Source organism: Ascaphus truei, chromosome 2 (genome assembly GCF_040206685.1).
Source record: "Ascaphus truei isolate aAscTru1 chromosome 2, aAscTru1.hap1, whole genome shotgun sequence".
NCBI lineage: Eukaryota > Metazoa > Chordata > Amphibia > Anura > Ascaphidae > Ascaphus > Ascaphus truei.
The window spans coordinates 299,313,486-299,338,963 of NC_134484.1; the positions used below are offsets into that span (position 1 = coordinate 299,313,486).

At 42.5% G+C, this 25,478-nt stretch overlaps 1 protein-coding gene across 1 annotated transcript in view; it reads left to right on the forward strand.

Annotated features, from left to right (window-relative positions):
- The first annotated feature begins 5,274 nt into the window (after nucleotides 1–5,274).
- Nucleotides 5,275–25,478, forward strand: part of LOC142488226 (uncharacterized) — a 35,899-nt gene continuing 15,695 nt past the window's right edge. The window contains exon 1 of the mRNA XM_075588600.1: nucleotides 5,275–5,475. Within this exon, the coding sequence (XP_075444715.1) occupies nucleotides 5,275–5,475 (201 nt within the window). The remainder of the gene's footprint in view (nucleotides 5,476–25,478) is intronic.

Here is a 25,478-nt window from a genome sequence, read left to right on the forward strand (position 1 = left end):
CGGCTATTGCTCTGATCAATGTATACGCACTAATCTGGGGGTGGGGGAAGGGAAGGGGACAGGGGAAGGGGAAGCTCCCGCATCAGCAAAATGAGGATAGTATATGAAATCAAATAACACACAAACTGGTGCAATAGAGGATAAACTATAATAACAACATAAACAGACAGACAAGTTCCTCCTTGAATGCACTCAGAAAGGTAAGTCAGAGCGATATGGTTGATAACATTAAAAACCTTTTAATCACCAAATAGTAAGAACATATTGTATAGAGGGAAATGGTAGAAGTAGTCCACGGCCAGTCCCTTAAAACAAACCAAGAAAAGATCTTCCTAAATAGGTGTATGGAAGATAGTGGGGACAATACACCACCTAGGTGTGGGCTACCGAAAACTGCAAAGTCTCGCCACAAAATAACTTCAGACTTGAGAACCTGTCCTGTTGGCAGGAATTCTATTATCAAAAACCAGCACACCTATAGAAAAAAGTATGCTGATACTAGATCTGAAGAAGGTGTGGGCTACAGAAAACTGCAAAGTCTCGCCACAAAGTAACTTCAGACTTGAAAACCTGTCCTGTTGGCAGGAATTCTATTATCAAAAAACCGGCACACCTATAGAAAAAAGTATGCTGATACTAGATCTGAAGAGGCGGTTCATATACAGTTCGTGAGTAATAAAGCCCTTACATCCGTATACATAGACCACAAGGAATGGGGGTGTATGTCAACTCCAGAACACAAATGAAGTCAACGAATAATGTGGAGAGTAATACATATAACATAAATTAAACCACATACATAGCTATTAACTACGTGGCTAGTGAGTAGTAACCTCTGCGTAGGGCAAGCACAAAGCGTGCTCTGCTAGTGCCCAGAGGCACGGTTCAGTGACCGTATCCAGTTATGGCCTCAGAATAATATAACACAGTTAATGCAGAGGTCACTGCCCAAACAGGTGTATGGACGATAGTGGGGACAATACACCACCTAGGTGTGGGCTACAGAAAACTGCAAAGTCTCGCCACAAGGTAACTTCAGACTTGAGAACCTGTCCTGTTGGCAGGAATTCTATTATCAAAAACCAGCACACCTATAGAAAAAAGTATGCTGATACTAGATCTGAAGAAGGTGTGGGCTACAGAAAACTGCAAAGTCTCGCCACAAGGTAACTTCAGACTTGAAAACCTGTCCTGTTGGCAGGAATTCTAATATCAAAAAACCGGCACACCTATAGAAAATAGTATGCTGATACTAGATCTGAAGAGGCGGTTCATATATAGTTCGTGAGTCATAAAGCCCTTACATCCGTATACATAGACCACAAAGAATGGGGGTGTATGTCAACTCCAAAACACAAATGAAGTCAACAGATGATGTGGAGAGTAATACATATAACATAAATAAAACCACATACAAAGCTACGTAGCTAGTAAGTAGTAACCTCTGCGTAGGGCAAGCACAAAGCGTGCTCTGCTAGTGCCCAGAGGCACGGTTCAGTGACCGTATCCAGTTATGGCCTCAGAATAATATAACACAGTTAATGCAGAGGTCACTGAATAGGGTCTCTGCTAGATGGAAATACAGAGGTTCACTGAGTGGAGTCTCCCAGATAGCAGGCAACAGAGGCACTGTACTTAATCAGAGTGCTCCTGGCAGTATAAATCAGTGCATAAGATGTTGTCCATAATGAGTGTTGCACAGAGTGATGTTGCCCTAAGTGTGTGTGGGTTACCCCTAATAATGCTAACAATATGAACCGCCCAGATAACACTCGGTTTAAGGAGAATGTCTGTCAGAGGAGCGGCTATAGTATATGCTGCTATCAGGTACAGTGACCTCAAAAAATACCTTCTGACTGACCACCCATAGTAAAACTTAGCTTTATGGGGACTGGGGTTGTCCGTTGCAGCAGCTCACGATCCTACAGTGTAGGCAGAGGGGGCGGGGTGCCGAGTTGAAGGGTTGTAGCCTGCTAAGTCAGCAGCTGCAGCCGCAGCAGTCTCATCCCACTGCTAGGAGGCGTCCGCTCGGTGTGATGACGTCATCACGTTCTGGTCACCTGACGTACGTTTCGCGCATGATCGCGCTTTCTCAAAGGTCCTACGCAGAGGTTACTACTCACTAGCCACGTAGTTAATAGCTATGTATGTGGTTTAATTTATGTTATATGTATTACTCTCCACATCATTCGTTGACTTCATTTGTGTTCTGGAGTTGACATACACCCCCATTCCTTGTGGTCTATGTATACGGATGTAAGGGCTTTATTACTCACGAACTGTATATGAACCGCCTCTTCAGATCTAGTATCAGCATACTTTTTTCTATAGGTGTGCCGGTTTTTTGATAATAGAATTCCTGCCAACAGGACAGGTTTTCAAGTCTGAAGTTACTTTGTGGCGAGACTTTGCAGTTTTCTGTAGCCCACACCTTCTTCAGATCTAGTATCAGCATACTTTTTTCTATAGGTGTGCTGGTTTTTGATAATAGAATTCCTGCCAACAGGACAGGTTCTCAAGTCTGAAGTTATTTTGTGGCGAGACTTTGCAGTTTTCGGTAGCCCACACCTAGGTGGTGTATTGTCCCCACTATCTTCCATACACCTATTTAGGAAGATCTTTTCTTGGTTTGTTTTAAGGGACTGGCCGTGGACTACTTCTACCATTTCCCTCTATACAATATGTTCTTACTATTTGGTGATTAAAAGGTTTTTAATGTTATCAACCATATCGCTCTGACTTACCTTTCTGAGTGCATTCAAGGAGGAACTTGTCTGTCTGTTTACAATGTATACGCACCAAACGGAATTCTTACAATCAGTTCTCGAGGGCGTTGACCCAGGATATCTGTCGTCGATGATAGTGGGAGGAGACCTAAACATGGTCTTAAATCCCACCGAGGACAGATCAACTACAAAGGGTCCCCCCCGTACAACCCACTCCCAAATCACAGGGAAAAGGTTCAGGGATATCCTAAGCGAGTTCTCCCTAGTAGATACTTGGAGATCCCAACATCAGGGCCAGCGAGACTACACCTTTTACTCAGCACCCCACCAGACCTACTCCCGGATTGACTACTTCTTGGTCACCAAAAACGTGATGGCGGCAACCATTGAATCAGACAGTGGCTCAATCACGTGGTCCGACCATGCCCCAATCACCCTGACGCTCTCAATACCCTTTGAGAAAACAACAAATTACTCTTGGAGACTGAACGATTCCCTATTAAACCATCCCGAAATAGAGAGGGAAATAAGAACCTCACTTAAGGACTATTTCCTTCTCAACACAGGAACAGTCTCCTCTCCAGCAATCCTGTGGGAAGCCCATAAGGCAGCTATCAGAGGGAAATTCATTTCCATCGGATCCCACAGGAAAAAAGCCCGCCAAACCCTAATCAAGGAACTAACGGACAATATTAAAACAATAGAACAGGCCCACAAAACCAACCCCTCGAAAAAACTATACAAAACTTTATTAACAGCCAGAGCAAAACTTAAGCAAACTCAGCTGGAGGATGTTGAAAAGGCCCTCAAATGGACCAATCAACAATACTATGATAAGGGTAACAAGGCCGACAGGCTCTTGGCCAGCAAATTAAGAGGGGTACAAAAAAGATCACAAATAACGGCGATCAAGAGTAGGTCTGGTGAGATTCAGTATAGCGATAACAAAATCGCAACAGAATTTACAAATTATTATACCGCTCTTTATAACTTAAGATCCAAAAATGGGCGACCGGAGCCAATAGCTCCAGAACTCATTAAGCAATATCTAGACAAATGCCACCTCCCCACACTAACAGAGGAGGAAAACACAGTCCTCAATTCCAAGATTACAAAAGAGGAACTGGAAGAGGCGGTCAAAACGCTGAAGGTCACAAAGTCTCCTGGCCCTGACGGGTTCACCAACGTCTATTACAAAAGGTTCTTGCCCATTCTTTCCACGCATCTCCTAAACACCTTTAACCACTTTATGGAAGGGAACCAAATCCCTCAATCAATGTCTCTCGCCAATCTAGCTATAATACATAAGGAAGGTAGAGACCCGATGCAATGTGGAAGCTATCGCCCAATCTCCCTACTCAACTGTGATCTCAAATTGTATAGTAAAATATTAGCAAATCGATTGAACCCCATCTTACCGAGATTAATCAACATAGACCAAGTAGGATTTGTCGCAGGCAGACAAGCCTCAGACAATACTCGGAAGATAATCGATATTATCGATCATGTCCACCTCACAGGGACCAAAGCACTACTGTTAAGCCTGGACGCAGAGAAGGCGTTCGATAGAATAAACTGGCAATTCCTGGACCAAACTATGCGAAAATTTGGCTTCAAAGACGCATATCTAGAGGGGGTCCGTAGATTATATCAAAACCCGTCAGCAACAATAAAATTACCAGGGGGCAATAATCAGAGATTCGAGATTACCAACGGAACTCGACAGGGATGCCCCCTATCTCCTCTCCTTTTTGCACTTACAATAGAGCCACTGGCCTCGGCTATAAGACTCAATAGAGACATCCAGGGAATAGAAATTGGAGACAGGCAGCACAAAATATCCCTATTCGCAGACGATGTCATCCTAACCCTTACCAATCCTCAAATCTCCCTCCCCAATCTACAAAAAGAACTCCGAGACTTTGGAAAAATCTCGGGATATAAAATAAATACTGATAAGTCAGAAGCCCTGAATCTAAGCCTGCCAGAGCCAGAGGTGCAACTCCTCAAACTAAATTTTAACTACCGTTGGAGCTCCTCTTGTATCAAATATTTGGGAGTCAAGATATCGAGGACCTACCAAACATTGTACCAGCATAACTATCCGGCGTTGTTCCAAAAAATAAAGCAAGACCTAGGGAAATGGGGAGGATACCAAATATCATGGATCGGGAGGATGATCTCAGTTAAAATGAATATTCTCCCTAGATTGTTATACTATTTCCAGACCCTCCCGGTCCACATCCCTGGCTCAGAATTGAAAAACATCCAAAAAATAATCTTCCAATTCATTTGGCAGGGTAAAAAACCCAGAGTCCCGAGAACAGTCCTCCTGGCTCCAAGGAGGAGAGGAGGAATGGGTGTCCCGGACATCACAAAGTACTATCTAGCCGCCCAATTGCGACAGGTGGTAGTCTGGAACGCGAGCCCACACCAATATGGCTGGCTAGACATAGAGACACAATATGCCGGGACGCCTTCACTGCCGGCCTGCCTTTGGTCACTGAGTAGAGAGGACATGCAGAATAGCAAATTCAAATTAGGCCCGATGAGACACACCTGGGAGACCTGGGCGAAATGCAAACTCAAATTTAAGCTCACCACACCCCAATCTCAACTAATACAAATTCACGAAAATCCAAAATTTCCTCCTGGATGTGAGCCCAGGCAATTCGACCAATTCAAAACCAAAAACATCAGGGCGGTAGCCGACCTCCTGAGCTTTGGGAAGTTCCTGAGATATGAAATGGTAGGATTAAATGTTTTTAAGTACCTACAAATTCGGCACTTTATCCAAACATTGTCCCCAACGTTGGAATTTCCCCCTCTCGAGGTCTAATAACACAAATTTGTATAGAACTGGAAAGGGCCACAGATCCCCCCACTCATGATTATATGCAGCATTGGGCTGCAGAATTGGATATAGTTATAGACCGAGAGGACTGGGAAAGTATTTGGGAAAATGCTCCAGGAACTTCCATATGTACTACAATCAAAGAAAATATATATAAAATACTGTTCCGCTGGTATCTTACTCCAGTTAGAATAAATCAAATCTACCCACTGGCATCCGACCTATGTTGGAGAGGCTGCGGTCAAAAGGGGGACATGGCCCACATATGGTGGTCATGTCCGGAAATTCAGAAATTCTGGGAAACAACACAAAAACTAATAGAGGAGGTCACAGACCTCACAATACCTATTGACCCGCTGACCTACTTGTTGGCCAGGCCCTTAGACTACCTGGACCGGCCAACGAGAAAATTAGTCTCCTTCATCCTAACGGCGGCTAGATGTGCGGTGGCTGCGGCCTGGAAGAAGGTGTCTCCTCCCTCAAAACAAATAATAATACAAAGAGTACAAACAGTAAAGGACATGGAAAGACTGTCAGCCTTCCTGAAAAGGTCTTCCTTCACATTTAATAAAATCTGGGACCCATGGGAAACCCATATGACTCTTTTACGTCGAACTCACCCATAATAACCCAGAAGTAGATAAAATGCCACGACACAGCCAAGATCCGACAAGGAGTAGGAGAGTAAGACCTGTCTTGGTCGTACCCCTTCCCCCCCCCCCTCCCCTCCCCTCCCCATCCCCTTTTTCTGTTTCTACACTCACGCCGCCCCGATGGACCAACTAAGGCCAGGGGGGACGTTGAGCCTTTCTTCTTTCCCTTCAGTTAAAAAAAGAAAAAAGATGTATTAGGCCCATACTCTGCATTACTGTATTGTCAACACTCTGTAAAAATATGATTGCCTAATAAAAAAAAAATTAAAAAAAAAAAAAAGATACATTTACTCTTCACAACACTGAAACCAAAGTCTAGAGATTGACCCCCACACGAACCTTAAGTGGATGCTTACGTAAAGGTTTCAGGGATAAACATTTTTTTTTAATGCCATAGTGGACAATCATTCCCGGGCAACAAATGTTTCCTCAGAAAATATGCAAAAGTAAAGACAGATGCTGCACACCATAAAAAAGAAAATAACAGCAAACGTTCCGACCTATAGGTCTTTCTCAAGTTAAAAAAAGTGGAATACTGTGATTGTCCAATAACGTCCTTCTTATAGCCCCCACCTTCCCATAGTGCCTTTTGTTGATTATACATGATCTTCTACACCTGTGCTAATGTAACTATAGTTCACCTATGTTATTCTCCTTCCGTGATTGGTACACGCAGCGTCATGCGTTGTCTCCTTGACACCCGACACATCACGCAATCCGAAGTCATCACGCATTTCCCACATGATGCCACTTTTTTCACTTAAGAAAGACCATAGGTCAAAATGTTGTGTATTGGCTGTAATAAATTAGATTAAGTAATCCATGCACATGCTTGGTCAAGTCTTTTTAATCTTGTTAACATCCCATATCATAGGATATGCTCTGCAATAATAAAAAAAGGATTAGAACGGAAACATGGTACAGTACCATATTCATGTATGCTTACTTGGCATGTGCAGAAACAAACTGTACAAAACAGAAGCTTTTCCTCCCACATCTAAAGGTCCAAAAGGTCTAAATTGGATCAACATTGGTCTGATATTAGATTCAGACACTTGTGATCCTGCTTGTGATTCAGACTATTCCTAAACTCTGCAACAGATCGTTCATCAATTTACATGCGAATCTCTTCCACCATCCGAATTATCTCACTGGGAAAATACAAAATGATAAAGATTAAAAAAAAAGAGTACAGAAGTATCTTGTGCTGTAGTGCTGTATGACAAACATACCAGATGAACAACAGTATATAGTAGTGTACTTACTTAGTTCTGACCTTACGGACCATCCTACAAACCTTTGTCTTCCCTTGGCCATGACACCTAATGCAGAGTAATATCACCTGGATGCCCCCTTGCCGCAGCCACTGTTGAATTATCATGTGGATTGTATAGTATGTCTTTATTTATATAGTGCCATTAATGTACATAGCGCTTCACAGTAGTAATACATGTGGTAATCAAATAAATAACAGATAATATTAATAACAGATCATGGGAATAAGTGCTTCAGACATAAAAGTAAAATTAAGGAAGAGGAGTCCCTGCTCAGAGGAGCTTACAGTCTAATTGGTTGGCAGGGAGAACGTACAGAGACAGTAGGAGGGAGTTCTGGTAAGTGCGTCTGCAGGGGGCTAAGCTTTATATCATGTGTCCAGTATTATCCACAGTGCTATTCATATGCTTGTTTAAGCAAGTGTACCTTAAGGTGGGTCTTAAAGGTGGATAGAGTGGGTGCTAGTCAGGTATTGAAGGGAAGGGCATTCCAGAGGTGTGGGGCAGTCAGTGAAAAAGGTTTAAGGCGGGAGAGGGCTTTAGATACAAAGGGAGTAGAAAGAAGACATCCTTGAGAAGAACGCAAGAGTCGGGATGGTGTATAACGAGAAATTAGGGCTGAGATGTAAGGCGGGGCAGAAGAGTGTAAAGCTTTGAAAGTGAGGAGGAGATTCGAGTGTGAGATGCGGGATTTGATCGGAACCCAGGAGAGGGATTTCAGGAGGTGAGACGCGGAGACAGATTTAGGAAAGAGCAGAACGATTCTGGCAGCAGCGTTTAGGATAGATTGTAGGGGAGACAGGTGAGAGGCAGGAAGGCCGGACAGCGGGAGGTTACAGTCATCAAGACGGGAGAGAATGAGGGCCTGAGTCAGAGTTTTAGCAGTCGAGCAACAGAGGAACGAGTGTATCTTAGTGATATTGCGGAGGAAAAAGCGACAGGGTTTAGAAACGTTTTGAATGTGAGAGGAGAATGGAAGAGAGGAGTCCAGTATGACACCTAAGCAGCGTTCTTGGGCTACTGGGAAATTGATCGTACTTCCAACAGTAATGTGGAAGGAGGTAGTAGGGCCAGATTTGGGAGGAAGTATGAGGAGTTCTGTTTTTGCCATGTTGAGTTTAATTCAACGGGGGGCCATCCAGGATGATATAGCAGAGAGACATTCAGAAACTTTGGTTTGTACCGCAGGTGTAAGGTCAGGTGTTGAAAAGTAAATTTGTGTGTCGTCAGCGTAGAGGTGATATTTAAACCCAAGAGATGTTATTACGTCACCTAGAGAGAGTGTGTACAGAGAAAAGAGAAGAGGTCCCAGGACAGAGCCCTGGGGTACCCCCACAGAGAGATCAATAGAGGAGGAGGTGGTGTTAGCAGAAGAGACACTGAAAGTACGATCGGAGAGGTAGGGTGAGATCCAGGATAGAGCTTTGTTCCGAATACCAAGAGTATGGAGACTGTGAAGGAGAAGAGGGTGGTCCACGGTGTCAAATACTGTGGAGAGGTCGAGTAATATGAGCAGAGTGTAATGACCTCTGTTTTTGGCAGCATGGAGGTCATCAGTTATTTTAGTGAGGGCTGTTTCCGTGGAGTGAGCAGTGCGGAAGCCAAATTGCAGAGGGTCTAGGACAGAATAGGTGTTGAGAAAATGAAGCAAGCGAAAGAATACAAGACGTTCAAAGAGTTTAGAGGCAAAAGGCAGGAGGGAGACAGATCGATAGTTAGACGGACAGGTAGGGTCAAGCTTGCTGTTTTTGAGTAATGGTATAATTGTTGCATGTTTGAAGAAGGAGGGAAAGGTACCAGAGTAGAGGGAGGAGTTAAAAATGTGTGTGAGCGTAGGGATTATAGTAGGAGCAAGAGGTTTTAGGATTTGGGAGGGAATGGGGTCAAGAGGGCAAGTGGTAGATGGAGAAGAGGAGAACAGGAGTGCTACATCCTCCTCTGTGATAGCGGAAAAAGAGTCAAGGAAGGCAGGAGGAGATTTAGGAAGAGGTGTAGGATCAGAGGAGGAAACAGGTGGGATGTTCTGATGTATGGATTTCACCTTTTCCTTAAAATAGTCAGCAAAGTCCTGAGCGTAGATGGAGGAAGAAGAGGCAGCTGAGGGTGGTTTGAGTAGAGCGTCAAAGACAGAGAAGAGTCGGCGTGGGTTAGACTTGTGCGTGTTGATTAGTGAAGAAAAGTAGGCTTGTTTAGCTTGCGAGAGGGCAGAGTTGAGACAGGATAGCATAAATTTGTAGTGAAGGAAGTCTGCGAGAGTGTGAGATTTCCTCCAGAGGAACGTAGCATGCGCATGTGGGAATTTAGCCAGGGTCTGGGGTTAGAAGGGCGAGGACGGCAAAGAGAAAGCGGGGCATGTAGATCAAGAGAGGAGGATAAGGCAGAGTTGTAGTTCCTGACCAGGTTGTCAGGGTCTGTAGAAGAGCTGGGAGAGGAGAGGGAGGAGCGTAAAGTGGACTCAAAGTCAGGTAGGTACAGGTTTCTGCAGAACCGGGGGGTAGATAAAGTTGGAGAAGGGGAGAAGCGAGAGAGAGAATGAGATGAGGTGATGGTCAGAGAGAGGAAAGGGGGAAATGGAGAAATCAGAGAGAGAGAAGTTTTTAGTGAAAACCAGGTCGAGGTAGTGGCCATCCTTGTGGGTGCTGGCTGCAGTCCACAGTTGAAGGCCAAAAGAAGAGGTTAGAGAGAGAAAGCGGGAAGCCCAAGGGAGAGAGGGGTCATCAATGTGGCAATTGAAGTCCCCAAGGAGAAGAACAGGGGAGTCAGCGGAGAGAAAAAAAGAGAGCCAGGATTCAAAGTGAGAGAGAAAGGCAGAAGGGGAATGAGTATAGGAAGGTGGGCGATAGATGACTGCCACGTGGACAGGGAGAGGAGAGAAGATCTGGACAATGTGAGCCTCAAAGGAGGGAAAAGCAAGAGAGGGAGGAATAGGAAGGGTTCGGTAATGGCAGAGAGAGGAGTGCAGGAGCCCCACACCTCCACCCCTGCCATCAGGGCGGGGAGTGTGGGAGAAAGAAAGGCCACCATAAGAGAGGTCAGCTTCCAGAGCAGAGCCAAACTGAGTGAGCCAGGTCTCAGTTATAGCAAATAGGAGCAGAGAGTGAGAGAGAAAGAAGTCATGCACAGAGAGGAACTTGTTAGAAAGGGAGCATGCATTCCAAAGAGCACAGGAGAAAGGGAGAGAGGAGGGAGGGTGGCAGGGGATGGGTATGAGGTTTGAGGGGTTGACACCAGGAGTAGAGGTTGCATTTGGCAGCCGAGGACGAGAGCATGTAGGAATAAGGCAGGGACCAGGATTGGGAGAAATATCCCCAGAAGCAAGGAGGAGAAGTATGGATAGAAAGAGAATGTGTGAAGATGATTTGTAGGGGTGTGATTTAGTGCAGGCAATATAGCTATGCAGTGTCAAAGGGCGCAGGTAAGAAAGGAGTTCATGTGAACTCAGAAGTGGTGAAGAAAGGAGAGATGGAGATATATGAATAGAGTTAGAGACATAATGAGCCTGGTAGAAGGAAGTGTATAATTTGAGAAGAAGTGAGGCCACAGCAAAAATAAATGGTAAAGGCAGCATCACAGCAATAGTTAAGTTCTGGGAAGTGCAGTTTGGGATAGATAATATCCTCCTTTCCAGCGTTGTTCAAATACAGGAATCAGGGCCAATAGGTGTTGTCCACTTCTTCTTCACTTCTTTTGTCCTTCCTTTTAAACTTCAGTTGTCCAGTCCTGCTACTTACAGTCGCGGCCCCTTTTATTCTCCAACATCACCGCATTTTTCCGGGATTTTTTTCAAATGCCACGCACTTCACCGCATTCATGCCGCATTCTGACCGCATTCATACCGCATTCATGTTGCAGATAATAACCGCAAAGGTAATTAAGGGGTTAAGCCACACTGGCCCGATGCCCACCCTTCACCCATGAATTTGTACAGTGGCTTCATCATGCAACTACAGTATATATACAGTATATATATATATATATACAGTGCTTGACAAATCACCCAAAAATCTACTCGCCGAACCAAAAAATCTACTCGCCACCTAGTCCCGCCCCTAGTCCCGCCCCCAACCCCGCCTCTAGTCCCGCCCCCTGCCACGCATTTTAAAAAAAGCCATAAATTAAATAAATTGAATAAATTCCTAGTAAGAACATTCGTTTTTGATATTAGTTTATTTATTGTATTACATTATACTACAATTAGTCCTTGGTGTGTGTGTGTGTGTGTGTGTGTGTGTGTGTGTGTGTGTGTGTGTGTGTGTGTGTGTGTGTGTGTGTGTGTGTGTGTGTGTGTGTGTGTGTGTGTGTGTGTGTGTGTGTGTGTGTGTGTGTGTGTGTATAAATGTCGAATCTAGAGAAAAAAAAGCCAGATGTGAATGACTACTGTAGTTTCCTGCACCCCTTAACTAGTGTCTGGATGCCCCCGCTTCACAATATTTAAAGCAGCAATCCCGTCTGGGATCTTACCTGATCCGCAGACCCTCAAAGTCCAGGTACCCTCATTCCCGCAATGTTATACATTGGAGGGGAGGTGTTCGTTACCTGTCTTCTGGGTTAGGGGGGGTCCGATGTCTTCCGTGTGAAGCTTGAGTCAGATCTGGAAGTAAGCAGTATAGGTTATTTCAGTGTAGTATAGGGCAGTTAAGATATCCTGATCCAGAGTGTGAGAGTGTGTGGGGGAGAGAGTGTGTGGGGGAGAGAGAGAGAGAGAGAGAGAGAGAGAGAGAGAGAGAGAGAGAGAGAGAGAGAGAGAGAGAGAGAGAGAGAGAGTGGGAGAGAGAGAGTGGGAGAAAGAGAGAGTGGGAGAGAGAGAGAGTGGGAGAGAGAGAGTGGGAGAGAGAGTGGGAGAGAGAGAGAGAGAGTGGGAGAGAGAGAGAGTGGGAGAGAGAGAGAGTGGGAGAGAGAGAGAGTGGGAGAGAGAGAGAGAGAGTGGGAGAGAGAGAGAGTGGGAGAGAGAGAGAGTGGGAGAGAGAGAGAGTGGGAGAGAGAGAGAGTGGGAGAGAGAGAGAGTGGGAGAGAGAGAGAGTGGGAGAGTGAGAGAGTGGAAGAGTGAGAGAGTGGGAGAGAGAGTGGAAGAGTGAGAGAGTGGGAGAGTGAGTGGGAGAGAGAGAGTGGGAGAGACAGAGAGAGAGTGGGAGAGACAGAGAGAGAGTGGGAGAGACAGAGAGAGACAGTGGGAGAGACAGAGAGAGAGTGGGAGAGACAGAGAAAGAGAGAGAGACAGAGAGAGAGACAGAGAGAGAGACAGAGACAGATAAAGAGACGTCAAGGCGCCGTGACGTTGACGCTGCTCCGCGCTGATTGGATGTTTTCAGCCGACAGTGCTCTGAAAAACAGCTTGGCTGTCGGCTGAAAAATCCAGCGCCTCAGCACGCCTGCGGACGCTCGCGTGAGCCCCCTCTCAAGGCATCCTCATTGAATATGCAGGGGCTCAGCGCGGCCTGTCCTTCTATGGACTCGGCCAGAGAGACAGATAGAGAAAGACAGATAGAGAGAGACAGATAGAGAGAGACAGATAGAGAGAGACAGATAGAGAGAGACAGACAGAGAGAGACAGATAGAGAGAGACAGACACACAGAAAAAGAGAGACACACACAGAAAAAGAGAGACACACACAGAAAAAGAGAGACACACAGAAAAAGAGAGACACACAGAAAAAGAGAGACACACAGAAAAAGAGAGACACACAGAAAAAGAGAGACACACACAGAAAAAGAGAGACACACACAGAAAAAGAGAGACACACAGAAAAAGAGAGACACACAGAAAAAGAGAGACACACAAAAATAGAGACACACAAAAATAGAGAGACACACAAAAATGAGAGACACACAAAAATGAGAGACACACAAAAATGAGACACACAAAAATGAGAGACACACAAAAATGAGAGACACACAAAAATGAGAGACAAAAAAAGAGAGACACAGAACACACACAGAGAGAATGAGAGACAAAGACAGAGAGAGGGCGAGGGCGACACAGGGAGAGGGCGACAGGGAGAAGGTGAGGGCGACACAGGGAGAGGGTGACACTCACAGACACACACTCACTCTCACTCACTCAGACACTCACAGACACGCAGAGACACACTCACGCACACACTCACGCAGACACTCACGCAGAGACACACTCACGCAGAAGACTCACAGACACACACTCAGAGACACTCACACACACACACACACACACAGACAGGCACACAGACACACAGACAGGCACACACACAGACACACAGACAGGCACACACACAGGCACACTGACAGGCACACTGACAGGCACACAGGCACACTGACAGACACACAGGCACACTCACAGACACACTGACAGACACACAGGCACACTGACAGACACACAGGCACACTCACAGACACACAGGCACACTCACAGACACACAGGCACACTCACAGACACACAGGCACACTCACAGACACACAGGCACACTGACAGACACACAGGCACACTGACAGACACACAGGCACACTGACAGACACACAGGCACACTGACAGACACACGGGCACACTGACAGACACACAGGCACACTCAGCCACACAGGCACACTCACAGACACACAGGCACACTCACAGACACACAGGCACACTCACAGACACACAGGCACACTGACAGACACACAGGCACACTGACAGACACACAGGCACACTGACAGACACACAGGCACACTGACAGACACACAGGCACACTGACAGACACACAGGCACACTGACAGACACACAGACACACAGGCACACTCACAGACACACAGGCACACTCACAGACACACAGGCACACTCACAGACACACAGGCACACTGACAGACACACAGGCACACTCACAGACACACAGGCACACTCACAGACAGACACACAGGCACACAGACAGACACATACACACAGGCACACTGACAGACACACAGGAACACTCACAGACACACAGGCACACTCACAGACAGACACACAGGCACACAGACAGACACACAGGCACACTGACAGACACACAGGCACATTGGCACACTGACACACTCACAGGCACACTCACAGACACACAGGCACACTCACAGACACACAGGCACACTCACAGACACTCAGTCTGTCACTCACACACTCACCGGGTCACACGTGGCAGCAGTGGGGTCTCCGCACGGCAGTGGGCCCTCCACATGGCTGGGGTGCCTCTCCAAGACATGGGACACACAGCGCAGCGTGGGCCTCAGCAGCAGCAGCAGCAGGTCCCCCCCCCCTCCGTCCCACGTGGGGAGCGGAGGGTGCGGGGGGGCTGGATCGCGCGCTTGTTTTGGGCTTCCCCCTCCGTCCCACGTGGGGAGCGGAGGGGGGAGGGTGTGGGGGGGGGGGGTGGCTGGATCGCGCGCTGCGCTTGTTTTGGGCTTCCCCCTCCGTCCCACGTGGGGAGCGGAGGGGGGGGGCTGGGTTGCGCGCGGGGCTTGGTTTGGGCTTCCCCCTCCGTCCCACGTGGGGAGCGGAGGGGGGGGGGCTGGGTTGCGCGCGGGGCTTGGTTTGGGCTTCCCCCTCCGTCCCACGTGGGGAGCGGAGGGGGGGGCTGGGTTGCGCGCGGGGCTTGGTTTGGGCTTCCCCCTCCGTCCCACGTGGGGAGTGGGGGGGGGAGGGATGCGGGGGATTCTGGGTTGCTGGGGGGAACAGGCAGCGCAAATGGCAGGACACTCTGCTTGCCCTGTGCACGCGCGCCGGGACCACAGGATTTGCCGCCATTTTTTTTAACTTTTTTTTTTAACCCAATCAGGGAGGGGGATTATTTATTTATTTAAAAAAAAAAAAAAATTGGCACGAGCAGGGGAATTCATTGAGCTGCAGCACGGGTCGCCAGCTGCCTAAATCCACATGCAACGGGCGACTGGTTATCATTATTTGTCGAGCACTGTATATATATATATATATATATATATACTTGTATATATATATATATATATATATATATATATATATACTTGTATATATATATATATATATATACTTGTATATATATATATATATATATATATATACAGAGATATATATATAAACAACAAGAAAAGAAAGCGCCCTATTCTAGTGCAACATGAAAAAAACACTTTTAATAAAATCAATTAGGTCCAACAAAAATACACTCACAAACAAATAAAAGGTAAAAGCATGTTATGAGTATACTCATTCGCCTCCACGTGCTGCTGTGGCTCCGTTTGTACACTGCTCCCTCTTGGGTGAAGTACCAGCTTCTCCAGCAATCTTTCAATCGGTGCAGGAACTGTGACAGCCTCTGGGACTCTGACCCGGAAGTCCAATAGGCCCCGTAGTATGAACCGGATGCCAGGTGGTGGGTATGCAACCCCGTTATTCGATATTGAACCGGCAATATTTCAGAGTCCTAAGAGTGTCCACATACAGAATTGACAGGCCGCTGTAGCTCCACTAGCAAACTGCTCTCCTCCTGGGTGAAGCACCGGCCTCTCCCGCAGTCCTCCGATAGGTATAGGAGTTGGGACAGCCTCTCGCACTCTGACCCGGAAGTCTAATCGCCCCCTCAGTGCGAACCGGATGCCAGGTAGTGGGTGTGCGACCCCGTTGTTGGATTATTTGGACCGGCACAGTATTAAAGTCCTAGTAATGTCCATAAGCAAAATGTAAAAGGCAGCGAACGAATATGTGTTCAATCTGGTCTGGATACCAAAAATAAATCCTCCCTACGCGTTTCTTCACTCTTAGGGTGATTTCATCAGGGGTTTTATGACGGAAGTGCGTCATGCTATTTATACATATGTGTGTCAATCAAATAATTAAATGCTTCTAATACAACACATGATTATATTTAATTGCTATTGCAAAGAGAAGGCATCAGTGGTCTAGATTATATATAGAGATTAAAACCATTTTTGAATTATAAATAATTATAAATTCATTACAGATATTATATTAAATCTCAAATGACATCTAATGATAGTATTTATCCATGTTTGCTTCGGATGGATTTACCTATGTTTACAATGTGTTAAATGAATACTAGATTATATTACTTTACTTATTTCCCATGTGTCTTTAATTAACTAATAGTACTGGGATATAAGTTGGTATTTTGTCCTTGCAGACCTGGATAAAGTTCATGTATGAATAACCACTAGTGAGGGTTAATGGTTGGAGGATGGGCGACAAAGGTGACCATTAAATTATGAAATTAATATATTTTGTTCATTAATGAATGAATGTAAAATCAATTTGGATCCTTAATGTCTGGGCAATGTTCCATCTAATATAGATGGTCATATGTACCCAAACATGGGCTATTTGGATCTAACAGTATGAATATATTCTGTCATAAATTGTAAGGAAGAAAAGGAAAAAGGATATACCCTTTAATGGTAATTAACCTTAAGATGTTATGATTAATTTTGTATTTGGATAAATGAGACACTGTTAGTAAAAAGGAGGAGATTGTATATTATATAGTGTGTAGTTGTTTTTAACCCTATGTCTCTTAATATTACAGGAAAGAACCGAAGACAGTAGCTCGCTTTAACTTTGTATCCCAAAGTCAACTTGTAAAACAAAATGAAAAGTAAATGCACCAACGGCCATGTGTCAACTACTGGAAAAGGAGTTCATTGTGATTTTTCTATAGTGTATTTTAATTTTATCAATAGTGATATTAAATATTTGTATTATTAATGCAAGTAATGTGTGAAAAATGTGTATTTTGTGACAGTTTTGTGTACTTGTATTTATTGTGCATTGGTGTGAAAAATAAAGTGATATTTAGAAGTTATATAAATTAATAAACATAAATATGATTCTAATTTAATTTGAAACATCTATAATTTAAATAATGTGTTTAGACTATATATAGTGTTATTATATGTGATATATATAAATGGTGATTATTAGTAAGATACAACTAAATATATATAAAGTAATTGTAAATGATCAATTAGAAAGGAACAGACTTAAGAGGACACCACTTTGGACAGATATAGAGGGAACAAGCCAAGCATGTTCTACCCAGACCTCTATATCGGAGCTTTTTGAAGTGTTTTTATATGACCGTACTAATATCTATGCAGTCATTTAATCCGGACGGACTTAGAGTATTTAAAACATAGATCCAGTAGGTTTCACGTAGGTTTAGGCTTTTATGCCTGTCACCACTCAATAGGGTAGAATTTATATGTTCTATGCCCATTATTTTAAGTGTTTTTGGATCTTGATTATGTTTTAGTTGGTAGTGTCGTGACAGACTATGAGTTTGTAGCCCATGTATGATATTCCTACGATGCTCCAGAAACCTAGTGCTCAAAGCTCTAGCTGTCCGGCCAATGTATTGTAGCCCACATGGGCATGTGATGGCATAAACCACAAAGCTGGTTAGACAATTTATATTACCCTGCACCGAGTGGATAAGTCCATTTGAAGCCGATGTGATGGAATTGGATGCATTGAGATGTTTACAAGTGATGCATCTGCTACGCTTACACTGAAAATTACCGTTTGAATGATTTTTATGCTCACTGGTAGTTTCTATGCTTTTTAATCTACTGGAAAGGTATAGAGGCTATTAACAAAGTCCTAGAGACAGACACCAAGTTAGATTATACACAAAGAGAGTTCATTCTGAAAGTCATCAGATTCATTTTAGAACACAATTATTTTTTATTTGAAGATCGATACTATCTGCAGATCTGTGGAACGGCCATGGGCACGAAGTTTGCCCCCAGTTACGCAAACCTATACATGGGGCTGTGGGAGAGCATCCATGTGTGGGGGAATGCGAGACTGGGGGCTGGACTCGTGTTCTATGGCCGTTTCATTGATGACCTGCTATTTGTGTGGGACGGTGCAGAACAAGAACTACTGGACATCTTTTCTACATTTAATGACAACAATATGGGTCTAAAATTTACATCTGAAATAAACAACACCACCATCACATTCCTAGATTTGGAACTTAGTGTGGAAAGTGAGAACAAGATCATTACAAAAACATTTTTTTTAAAAGTGGCTGCTAATGGATATATACATACAGTAAGAATAGTAACCATTATGGCAAGTGGCTGGAAAATATCCCCCGTGGCCAGTTTTTAAGGGTCCGAAGAAATTGTTCTTTGGACTCGGACTACCTGACCCAGGGGGATATTCTAGTCAATAAATTTATCAATAAAGGATATGACAAAGATATCATTAATAACACATTTAGACAGGTAGGAACAATAGAGAGAAATACACTACTGGACAAAAGTAAAGCCAAAATAGAGATCAATAAGATAGTAGAAAACAAGAGGGAACATCAATTTGAGGTACCATCATTCATTACTCAATATAATAATTCATTTTCTAAAATAAAATCCATTTTAAACTCTCATTGGAGTATATTGAGAAATGATCCCATAATTGGGAATCAGCTTCCCATGAGGACACCAGTGGTTTTCAAAAAAGCTAGAAACATTAAATCCATTCTAGCACCCAGTAGATTAAAAAGCATAGAAACTACCAGTGAGAATAAAAATCATTCAAACGGTAATTTTCAGTGTAAGCGTAGCAGATGCATCACTTGTAAACATCTCAATGCATCCAATTCCATCACATCGGCTTCAAATGGACTTATCCACTCGGTGCAGGGTAATATAAATTGTCTAACCAGCTTTGTGGTTTATGCCATCACATGCCCATGTGGGCTACAATACATTGGCCGGACAGCTAGAGCTTTGAGCACTAGGTTTCTGGAGCATCGTAGGAATATCATACATGGGCTACAAACTCATAGTCTGTCACGACACTACCAACTAAAACATAATCAAAATCCAAAAACACTTAAAATAATGGGCATAGAACATATAAATTCTACCCTATTGAGTGGTGACAGGCATAAAAGCCTAAACCTACGTGAAACCTACTGGATCTATGTTTTAAATACTCTAAGTCCGTCCGGATTAAATGACTGCATAGATATTAGTACGGTCATATAAAAACACTTCAAAAAGCTCCGATATAGAGGTCTGGGTAGAACATGCTTGGCTTGTTCCCTCTATATCTGTCCAAAGTGGTGTCCTCTTAAGTCTGTTCCTTTCTAATTGATCATTTACAATTACTTTATATATATTTAGTTGTATCTTACTAATAATCACCATTTATATATATATATCACATATAATAACACTATATATAGTCTAAACACATTATTTAAATTATAGATGTTTCAAATTAAATTAGAATCATATTTATGTTTATTAATTTATATAACTTCTAAATATCACTTTATTTTTCACACCAATGCACAATAAATACAAGTACACAAAACTGTCACAAAAGACACATTTTTTACACATTACTTGCATTAATAATACAAATATTTAATATCACTATTGATAAAATTAAAATACACTATAGAAAAATCACAATGAACTCCTTTTCCAGTAGTTGACACATGGCCGATGGTGCATTTACTTTTCATTTTGTTTTACAAGTTGACTTTGGGATACAAAGTTAAAGCGAGCTACTGTCTTCGGTTCTTTCCTGTAATATTAAGAGACATAGGGTTAAAAACAACTACACACTATATAATATACAATCTCCTCCTTTTTACTAACAGTGTCTCATTTATCCAAATACAAAATTAATCATAACATCTTAAGGTTAATTACCATGAAAGGGTATATCCTTTTTCCTTTTCTTCCTTACAATTTATGACAGAATATATTCATACTGTTAGATCCAAATAGCCCATGTTTGGGTACATATGACCATCTATATTAGATGGAACATTGCCCAGACATTAAGGATCCAAATTGATTTTACATTAATTCATTAATGAACAAAATATATTAATTTCATAATTTAATGGTCACCTTTGTCGCCCATCCTCCAACCATTAACCCTCACTAGTGGTTATTCATACATGACTTTTATCCAGGTCTGCAAGGACAAAATACCAATTTATATCCCAGTACTATTAGTTAATTAAAGACACATGGGAAATAAGTAAAGTAATATAATCTAGTATTCATTTAACACATTGTAAACATAGGTAAATCCATCCGAAGCAAACATGGATAAATACTATCATTAGATGTCATTTGAGATTTAATATAATATCTGTAATGAATTTATAATTATTTATAATTCAAAAATGGTTTTAATCTCTATATATAATCTAGACCACTGATGCCTTCTCTTTGCAATAGCAATTAAATATAATCATGTGTTGTATTAGAAGCATTTAATTATTTGATTGACACACATATGTATAAAAAGCATGACGCACTTCCGTCATATATCCCCTGATGAAATCACCCTAAGAGTGAAGAAACGCGTAGGGAGGATTTATTTTTGGTATCCAGACCAGATTGAACACATATTCGTTCGCTGACTTTTACATTTTGCTTATGGACATTACTAGGACTTTAATACTGTGCCGGTCCAAATAATCCAACAACGGGTTCGCACACCCACTACTTGGCATCCGGTTCGCACTGAGGGGGCGATTAGACTTCCGGGTCAGAGTGCGACAGGCTGTCCCAACTCCTATACCTATCGGAGCACTGCGGGAGAGGACGGTGCTTCACCCAGGAGGAGTGCAGTTTGCTAGTGGAGCTACAGCGGCCTGTCAATTCTGTATGTGGACACTCTTAGGACTCTGAAATATTGCCGGTTCAATATCGAATAACGGGGTTGCATACCCACCACCTGGCATCCGGTTCATACTACGGGGCCTATTGGACTTCCGGGTCAGAGTCCCAGAGGCTGTCACAGTTCCTGCACCGATTGAAAGATTGCTGGAGAAGCTGGTACTTCACCCAAGAGGGAGCAGTGTACAAACGGAGCCACAGCAGCACGTGGAGGCGAATGAGTATACTCATAACATGCTTTTACCTTTTATTTGTTTGTGAGTGTATTTTTGTTGGACCTAATTGATTTTATTAAAAGTGTTTTTTTCATGTTGCACTAGGATAGGGCGCTTTCTTTTCTTGTTGTTTGCAGATTCTTGGGAGGTCGTTGGTCCTTGTGGAGAGCTGCCAGATCCTATTTTTGAACCCTTTTTCATTTTTCATTTTTATTTTTATTTTTTATTTTGTATTTTTATATTTTTTCAACATTTTTCATTATATATGTATTTACATTTTTGATTTAGGGTTTTTAGCATTTTTAGCTTAATAATATACTGGTCCACAATTTACACCATTTTTTACATATGTTTAGCATGTACATAGATAACCAAAAATATATCAGCTATTGAATTATATTATTTAATATTTTTAGTTTGTAGTCGATCATTTATGCTAATCAATACTGTTTATAATATAGTACAACAATATTTTAGATTTCTAGGTACCTGATAGGCGCAGTCTTTTCTTTGTTTGTAAAGATATATATATATATATATATATATATATATATATAAATATATATATATATATATATATATATATATATATATATATATATATATATACAGTATATATACACACATGATGAACCAATATACAAATAAATGTAGAAGGGTTATCAAAACCATACTGTCCTACAAATAACACTTCTCCATACAGACACACTACATTACAATGAATTTCCTTTAATAATCCTAACTGATCTTACAATCTAAATCATCACATGACAATGAAACACCTCACATTCCAATCAATACATTGCATTTACATTGTATAAATGATGCATAAAATCTATGCACCATATACATTCTGCAAATGAATGTTAACAATATCATTGCAAGCTAAATACAAACACTTCCAAACAAGTCAACTATTTTAACCAATCAAGTAAACAAAAATCAATTAGCAATCATTATTTACATCCCTAAACAATTGACAGTCCATCCCGAACAATGAAACAATTAACTAATTCACGCCTCGAGCAGAACAATTCAGCATGTTAAAAAAATATACAAAGAGCCAACCGGAATACAAACTTTAAAACCAAGGCTAGCCCTGACCTCCCTAAAACACACAATACAGTACAATATCAACAATGACATCTATCTAATTTTAAAATACTTTAAACACACATTTAAGCATAGCTGCATAGTCAAATTAATTTAAAACACATCAAATCAAGCTTTTAAAACAACATAATTTCTTACCCTGTATGTATAAATCTCTCTAGACATATATACATACATACATACAGTGGCAAGAAATGATATACCACAAAAAAAAATACACATGTTAAAAAAGCTTTAAAAAAAATGAACAAGTTAAATAAAATACATTTCTTTAGTTCACTTACCATTACTTGCCCCCACCGACTCCCGTTGATCAGCTTACTCACGAACCAATCCACAAACAGGAACCCATAAAATAAAAAACCATAAAATAATAAAAATTAAACTAAAAATCCAAATCAATCCACGGGTCTTCTACTTGTAATCCATCTTTATCTTCATTTGTATTCTTCTTTCTTCTATCTTCTTCCGGGCGGGGCGGGGTCTTCTTTCTATCTGCGGCCACGCCCTGGTCTTCTTTCTTCCCCGGAGGTCCTTCCTCCGCGGCGTCTGGCTTCAAAATGAGACGACATAGGCTTTTAAAGGCCTATGACGTCACATTTTCGTCATATGGTTCCCACGGCCCTGATTGGGCCGTAAAAACCATGTGTTTTGGCCGATAAAAATAAAAATGATGACGTCACTTAAAGGCAATGAAAGCACAGCCAATCAGAATGGCTTTGCTTCAATTGCCTTTAAGATGACGTCATGAAAAGACACATGGCCGCCCTCACATGGTATGGTAGCCAATCAGAGCGTGGGCACTCCATCCTTACTCTGATTAGCTCTAGTATACCATGTGACAGAGGCTTGGGGGGGAAAAGGATGTGACGTACTACAGCCAATCAGAGTAGGGATGGAGTTCCCACGCTCTGATTGGCTCTAGTACCATGTGACAAGCTTTCAATGACGTCACATCCAACCGCTATGGTGATTAAGGGGTTAGGGGACATTACTTTGGATGTTTTAATTTTTGTGTCTGTTTTGCAGAAGCAGAGGGGCCATGGCCAGGATAGGGGGGTAACGGTATGTGGGTAGGGGGTGAGGGTGGTTAGACCTCACAGTATGCACATTGGGTCCACCCCCCCTCCCCACATTTACATACACTGCACTCACAGCAATACCGGCAGAGAGATTTAACATTAGGGGGGAGGGGGCTTTAAACAGATTACACTCAAGGCAGAGAGATTTAACAGAAACATTAGGGGGGAGGGGCTTTAAACAGATTACACTCAAGGCAGGGAGATACAGGGGATGTAATGTACTGTATGTTGTTTATTGCAATGCTTCAATGTGTGTACAGTATAATGTTTTTTACAATTAGATAGATGTAATCCTTGGTATTGTAAGGGTTAGCTTTGGTTTTAAATTGTGTTTTCTGGTTGGTACTTATATATTGATTTTTGTTTACTTGATTGGTTAAAATAGTTGAATTGTTTGGAGTTATTGTATTTGTATTTTGCTTGCAATGATATGTTCACATTCATTTGCAGAATGTATATCGTGCATAGATTTTATGCATCATAAATACAATGTAAATGCAATGTATGGATTGGAATGTGAGGTGTTTCTTTGTCATTTGATAATTTAGATTGTAAGATCAGTTAGGATTATTAAAGGAAATTCATTGTAATGTAGTGTGTCTGTATGGAGAAGTGTTATTTGTAGGACAGTATGGTTCATCATGTATGTGTATATACTGTATATATATATATTATATATATATATATATATATATATATATATATATATATATATATATATATATATATAGGGATTGTTGATATATATATATATATATATATACAGTATATATATATATATATATATATATATATATATATATATATATATATATATATACAGTATATATATATATATATATATTGTGACAGAAACTAGGGGATGGTAATAAATTCCGTATATAGGGCTCCCAGGATACTAGACAGTTTCTATCCTGTTTGGCCTGGGAGTGCAGCCTTATAATACATACACTCCATCCCACAGTTTGGCAAGCGCTGGAACTGAGGGATGAGAGATCCAGACCAGAGTTTGTCTGCTGCTTGATTTCTGTCACCTGTCATGCTAATTAGGAATCAGGTATGAAAGACTGATTTCCTGTTTGCTCTGGTCTCCCCACAAGAGCCAGGAGGCTGGAAGGCTGCTGAACTACAGAGGGGAGAAGCCTCTTCCCCAAACAGGTTCAATCTTTCTGTTCATTTGTGTAAGACTGCAAAAGTACCGTGTTTTGATGTTGGAAGTGGAAAAGCCACTTCCAACCCTGAGTCGGGGATATCTAAGTTAAGTTATCGCTCAGGTGAGCAGCTTTTGTTTTGATCTGTTTTCTGTTGTATGCACTGTGGCAGTCTCAGTGCCTGGGACTGAATAAACCAGGCATAGCCTGTTTAAAGGAACAGTACGTGACGCCTCATCATTTAACCTACCCTAAAAGACCGTGTTCTAAACAGTCCCGGACAAACGACGGAGCCCCGGAGTAAGCCGTTTGTCACATATGGTGGAGAATGCGGGCAGAGCACTAGGGGGTCTGCGGGTTGAAGAACTTTGAAAAAAAAAAAAAAAGTTTTTTTCATCCTCTGCAAACAAGATGGAAGACGTGGTGGGTGCGCTGGTACGCAATGTCGCTGCCCAGAAAGACGTGAATGAAACCCAGCAACAGCTGTTAATAGCCCAGCAAGAAACTAATGCAAACCAGCAGCAGACGAATGCAGCCCAGCAACAGCTGCTAATAGCCCAGCAAGAGATTAATGCCAACCAGCAACAGGCGAATGCCAACCAGCAACAGGCGAATGCAAACCAGCAACAGACGAATGAAGCCCTGCAAAACGCGAATGCAAACCAGCAAGAGACAAACCGCTTGCTGAGAGAGGAGCAACAGCGGTTCGCTCAGGGCTTACAGCAGGAACTCGAGATCCTGAGGGGGACTATCAGTAACCTTCCACTGGCAGCGGCAGCCCCAGTTCCGAAAA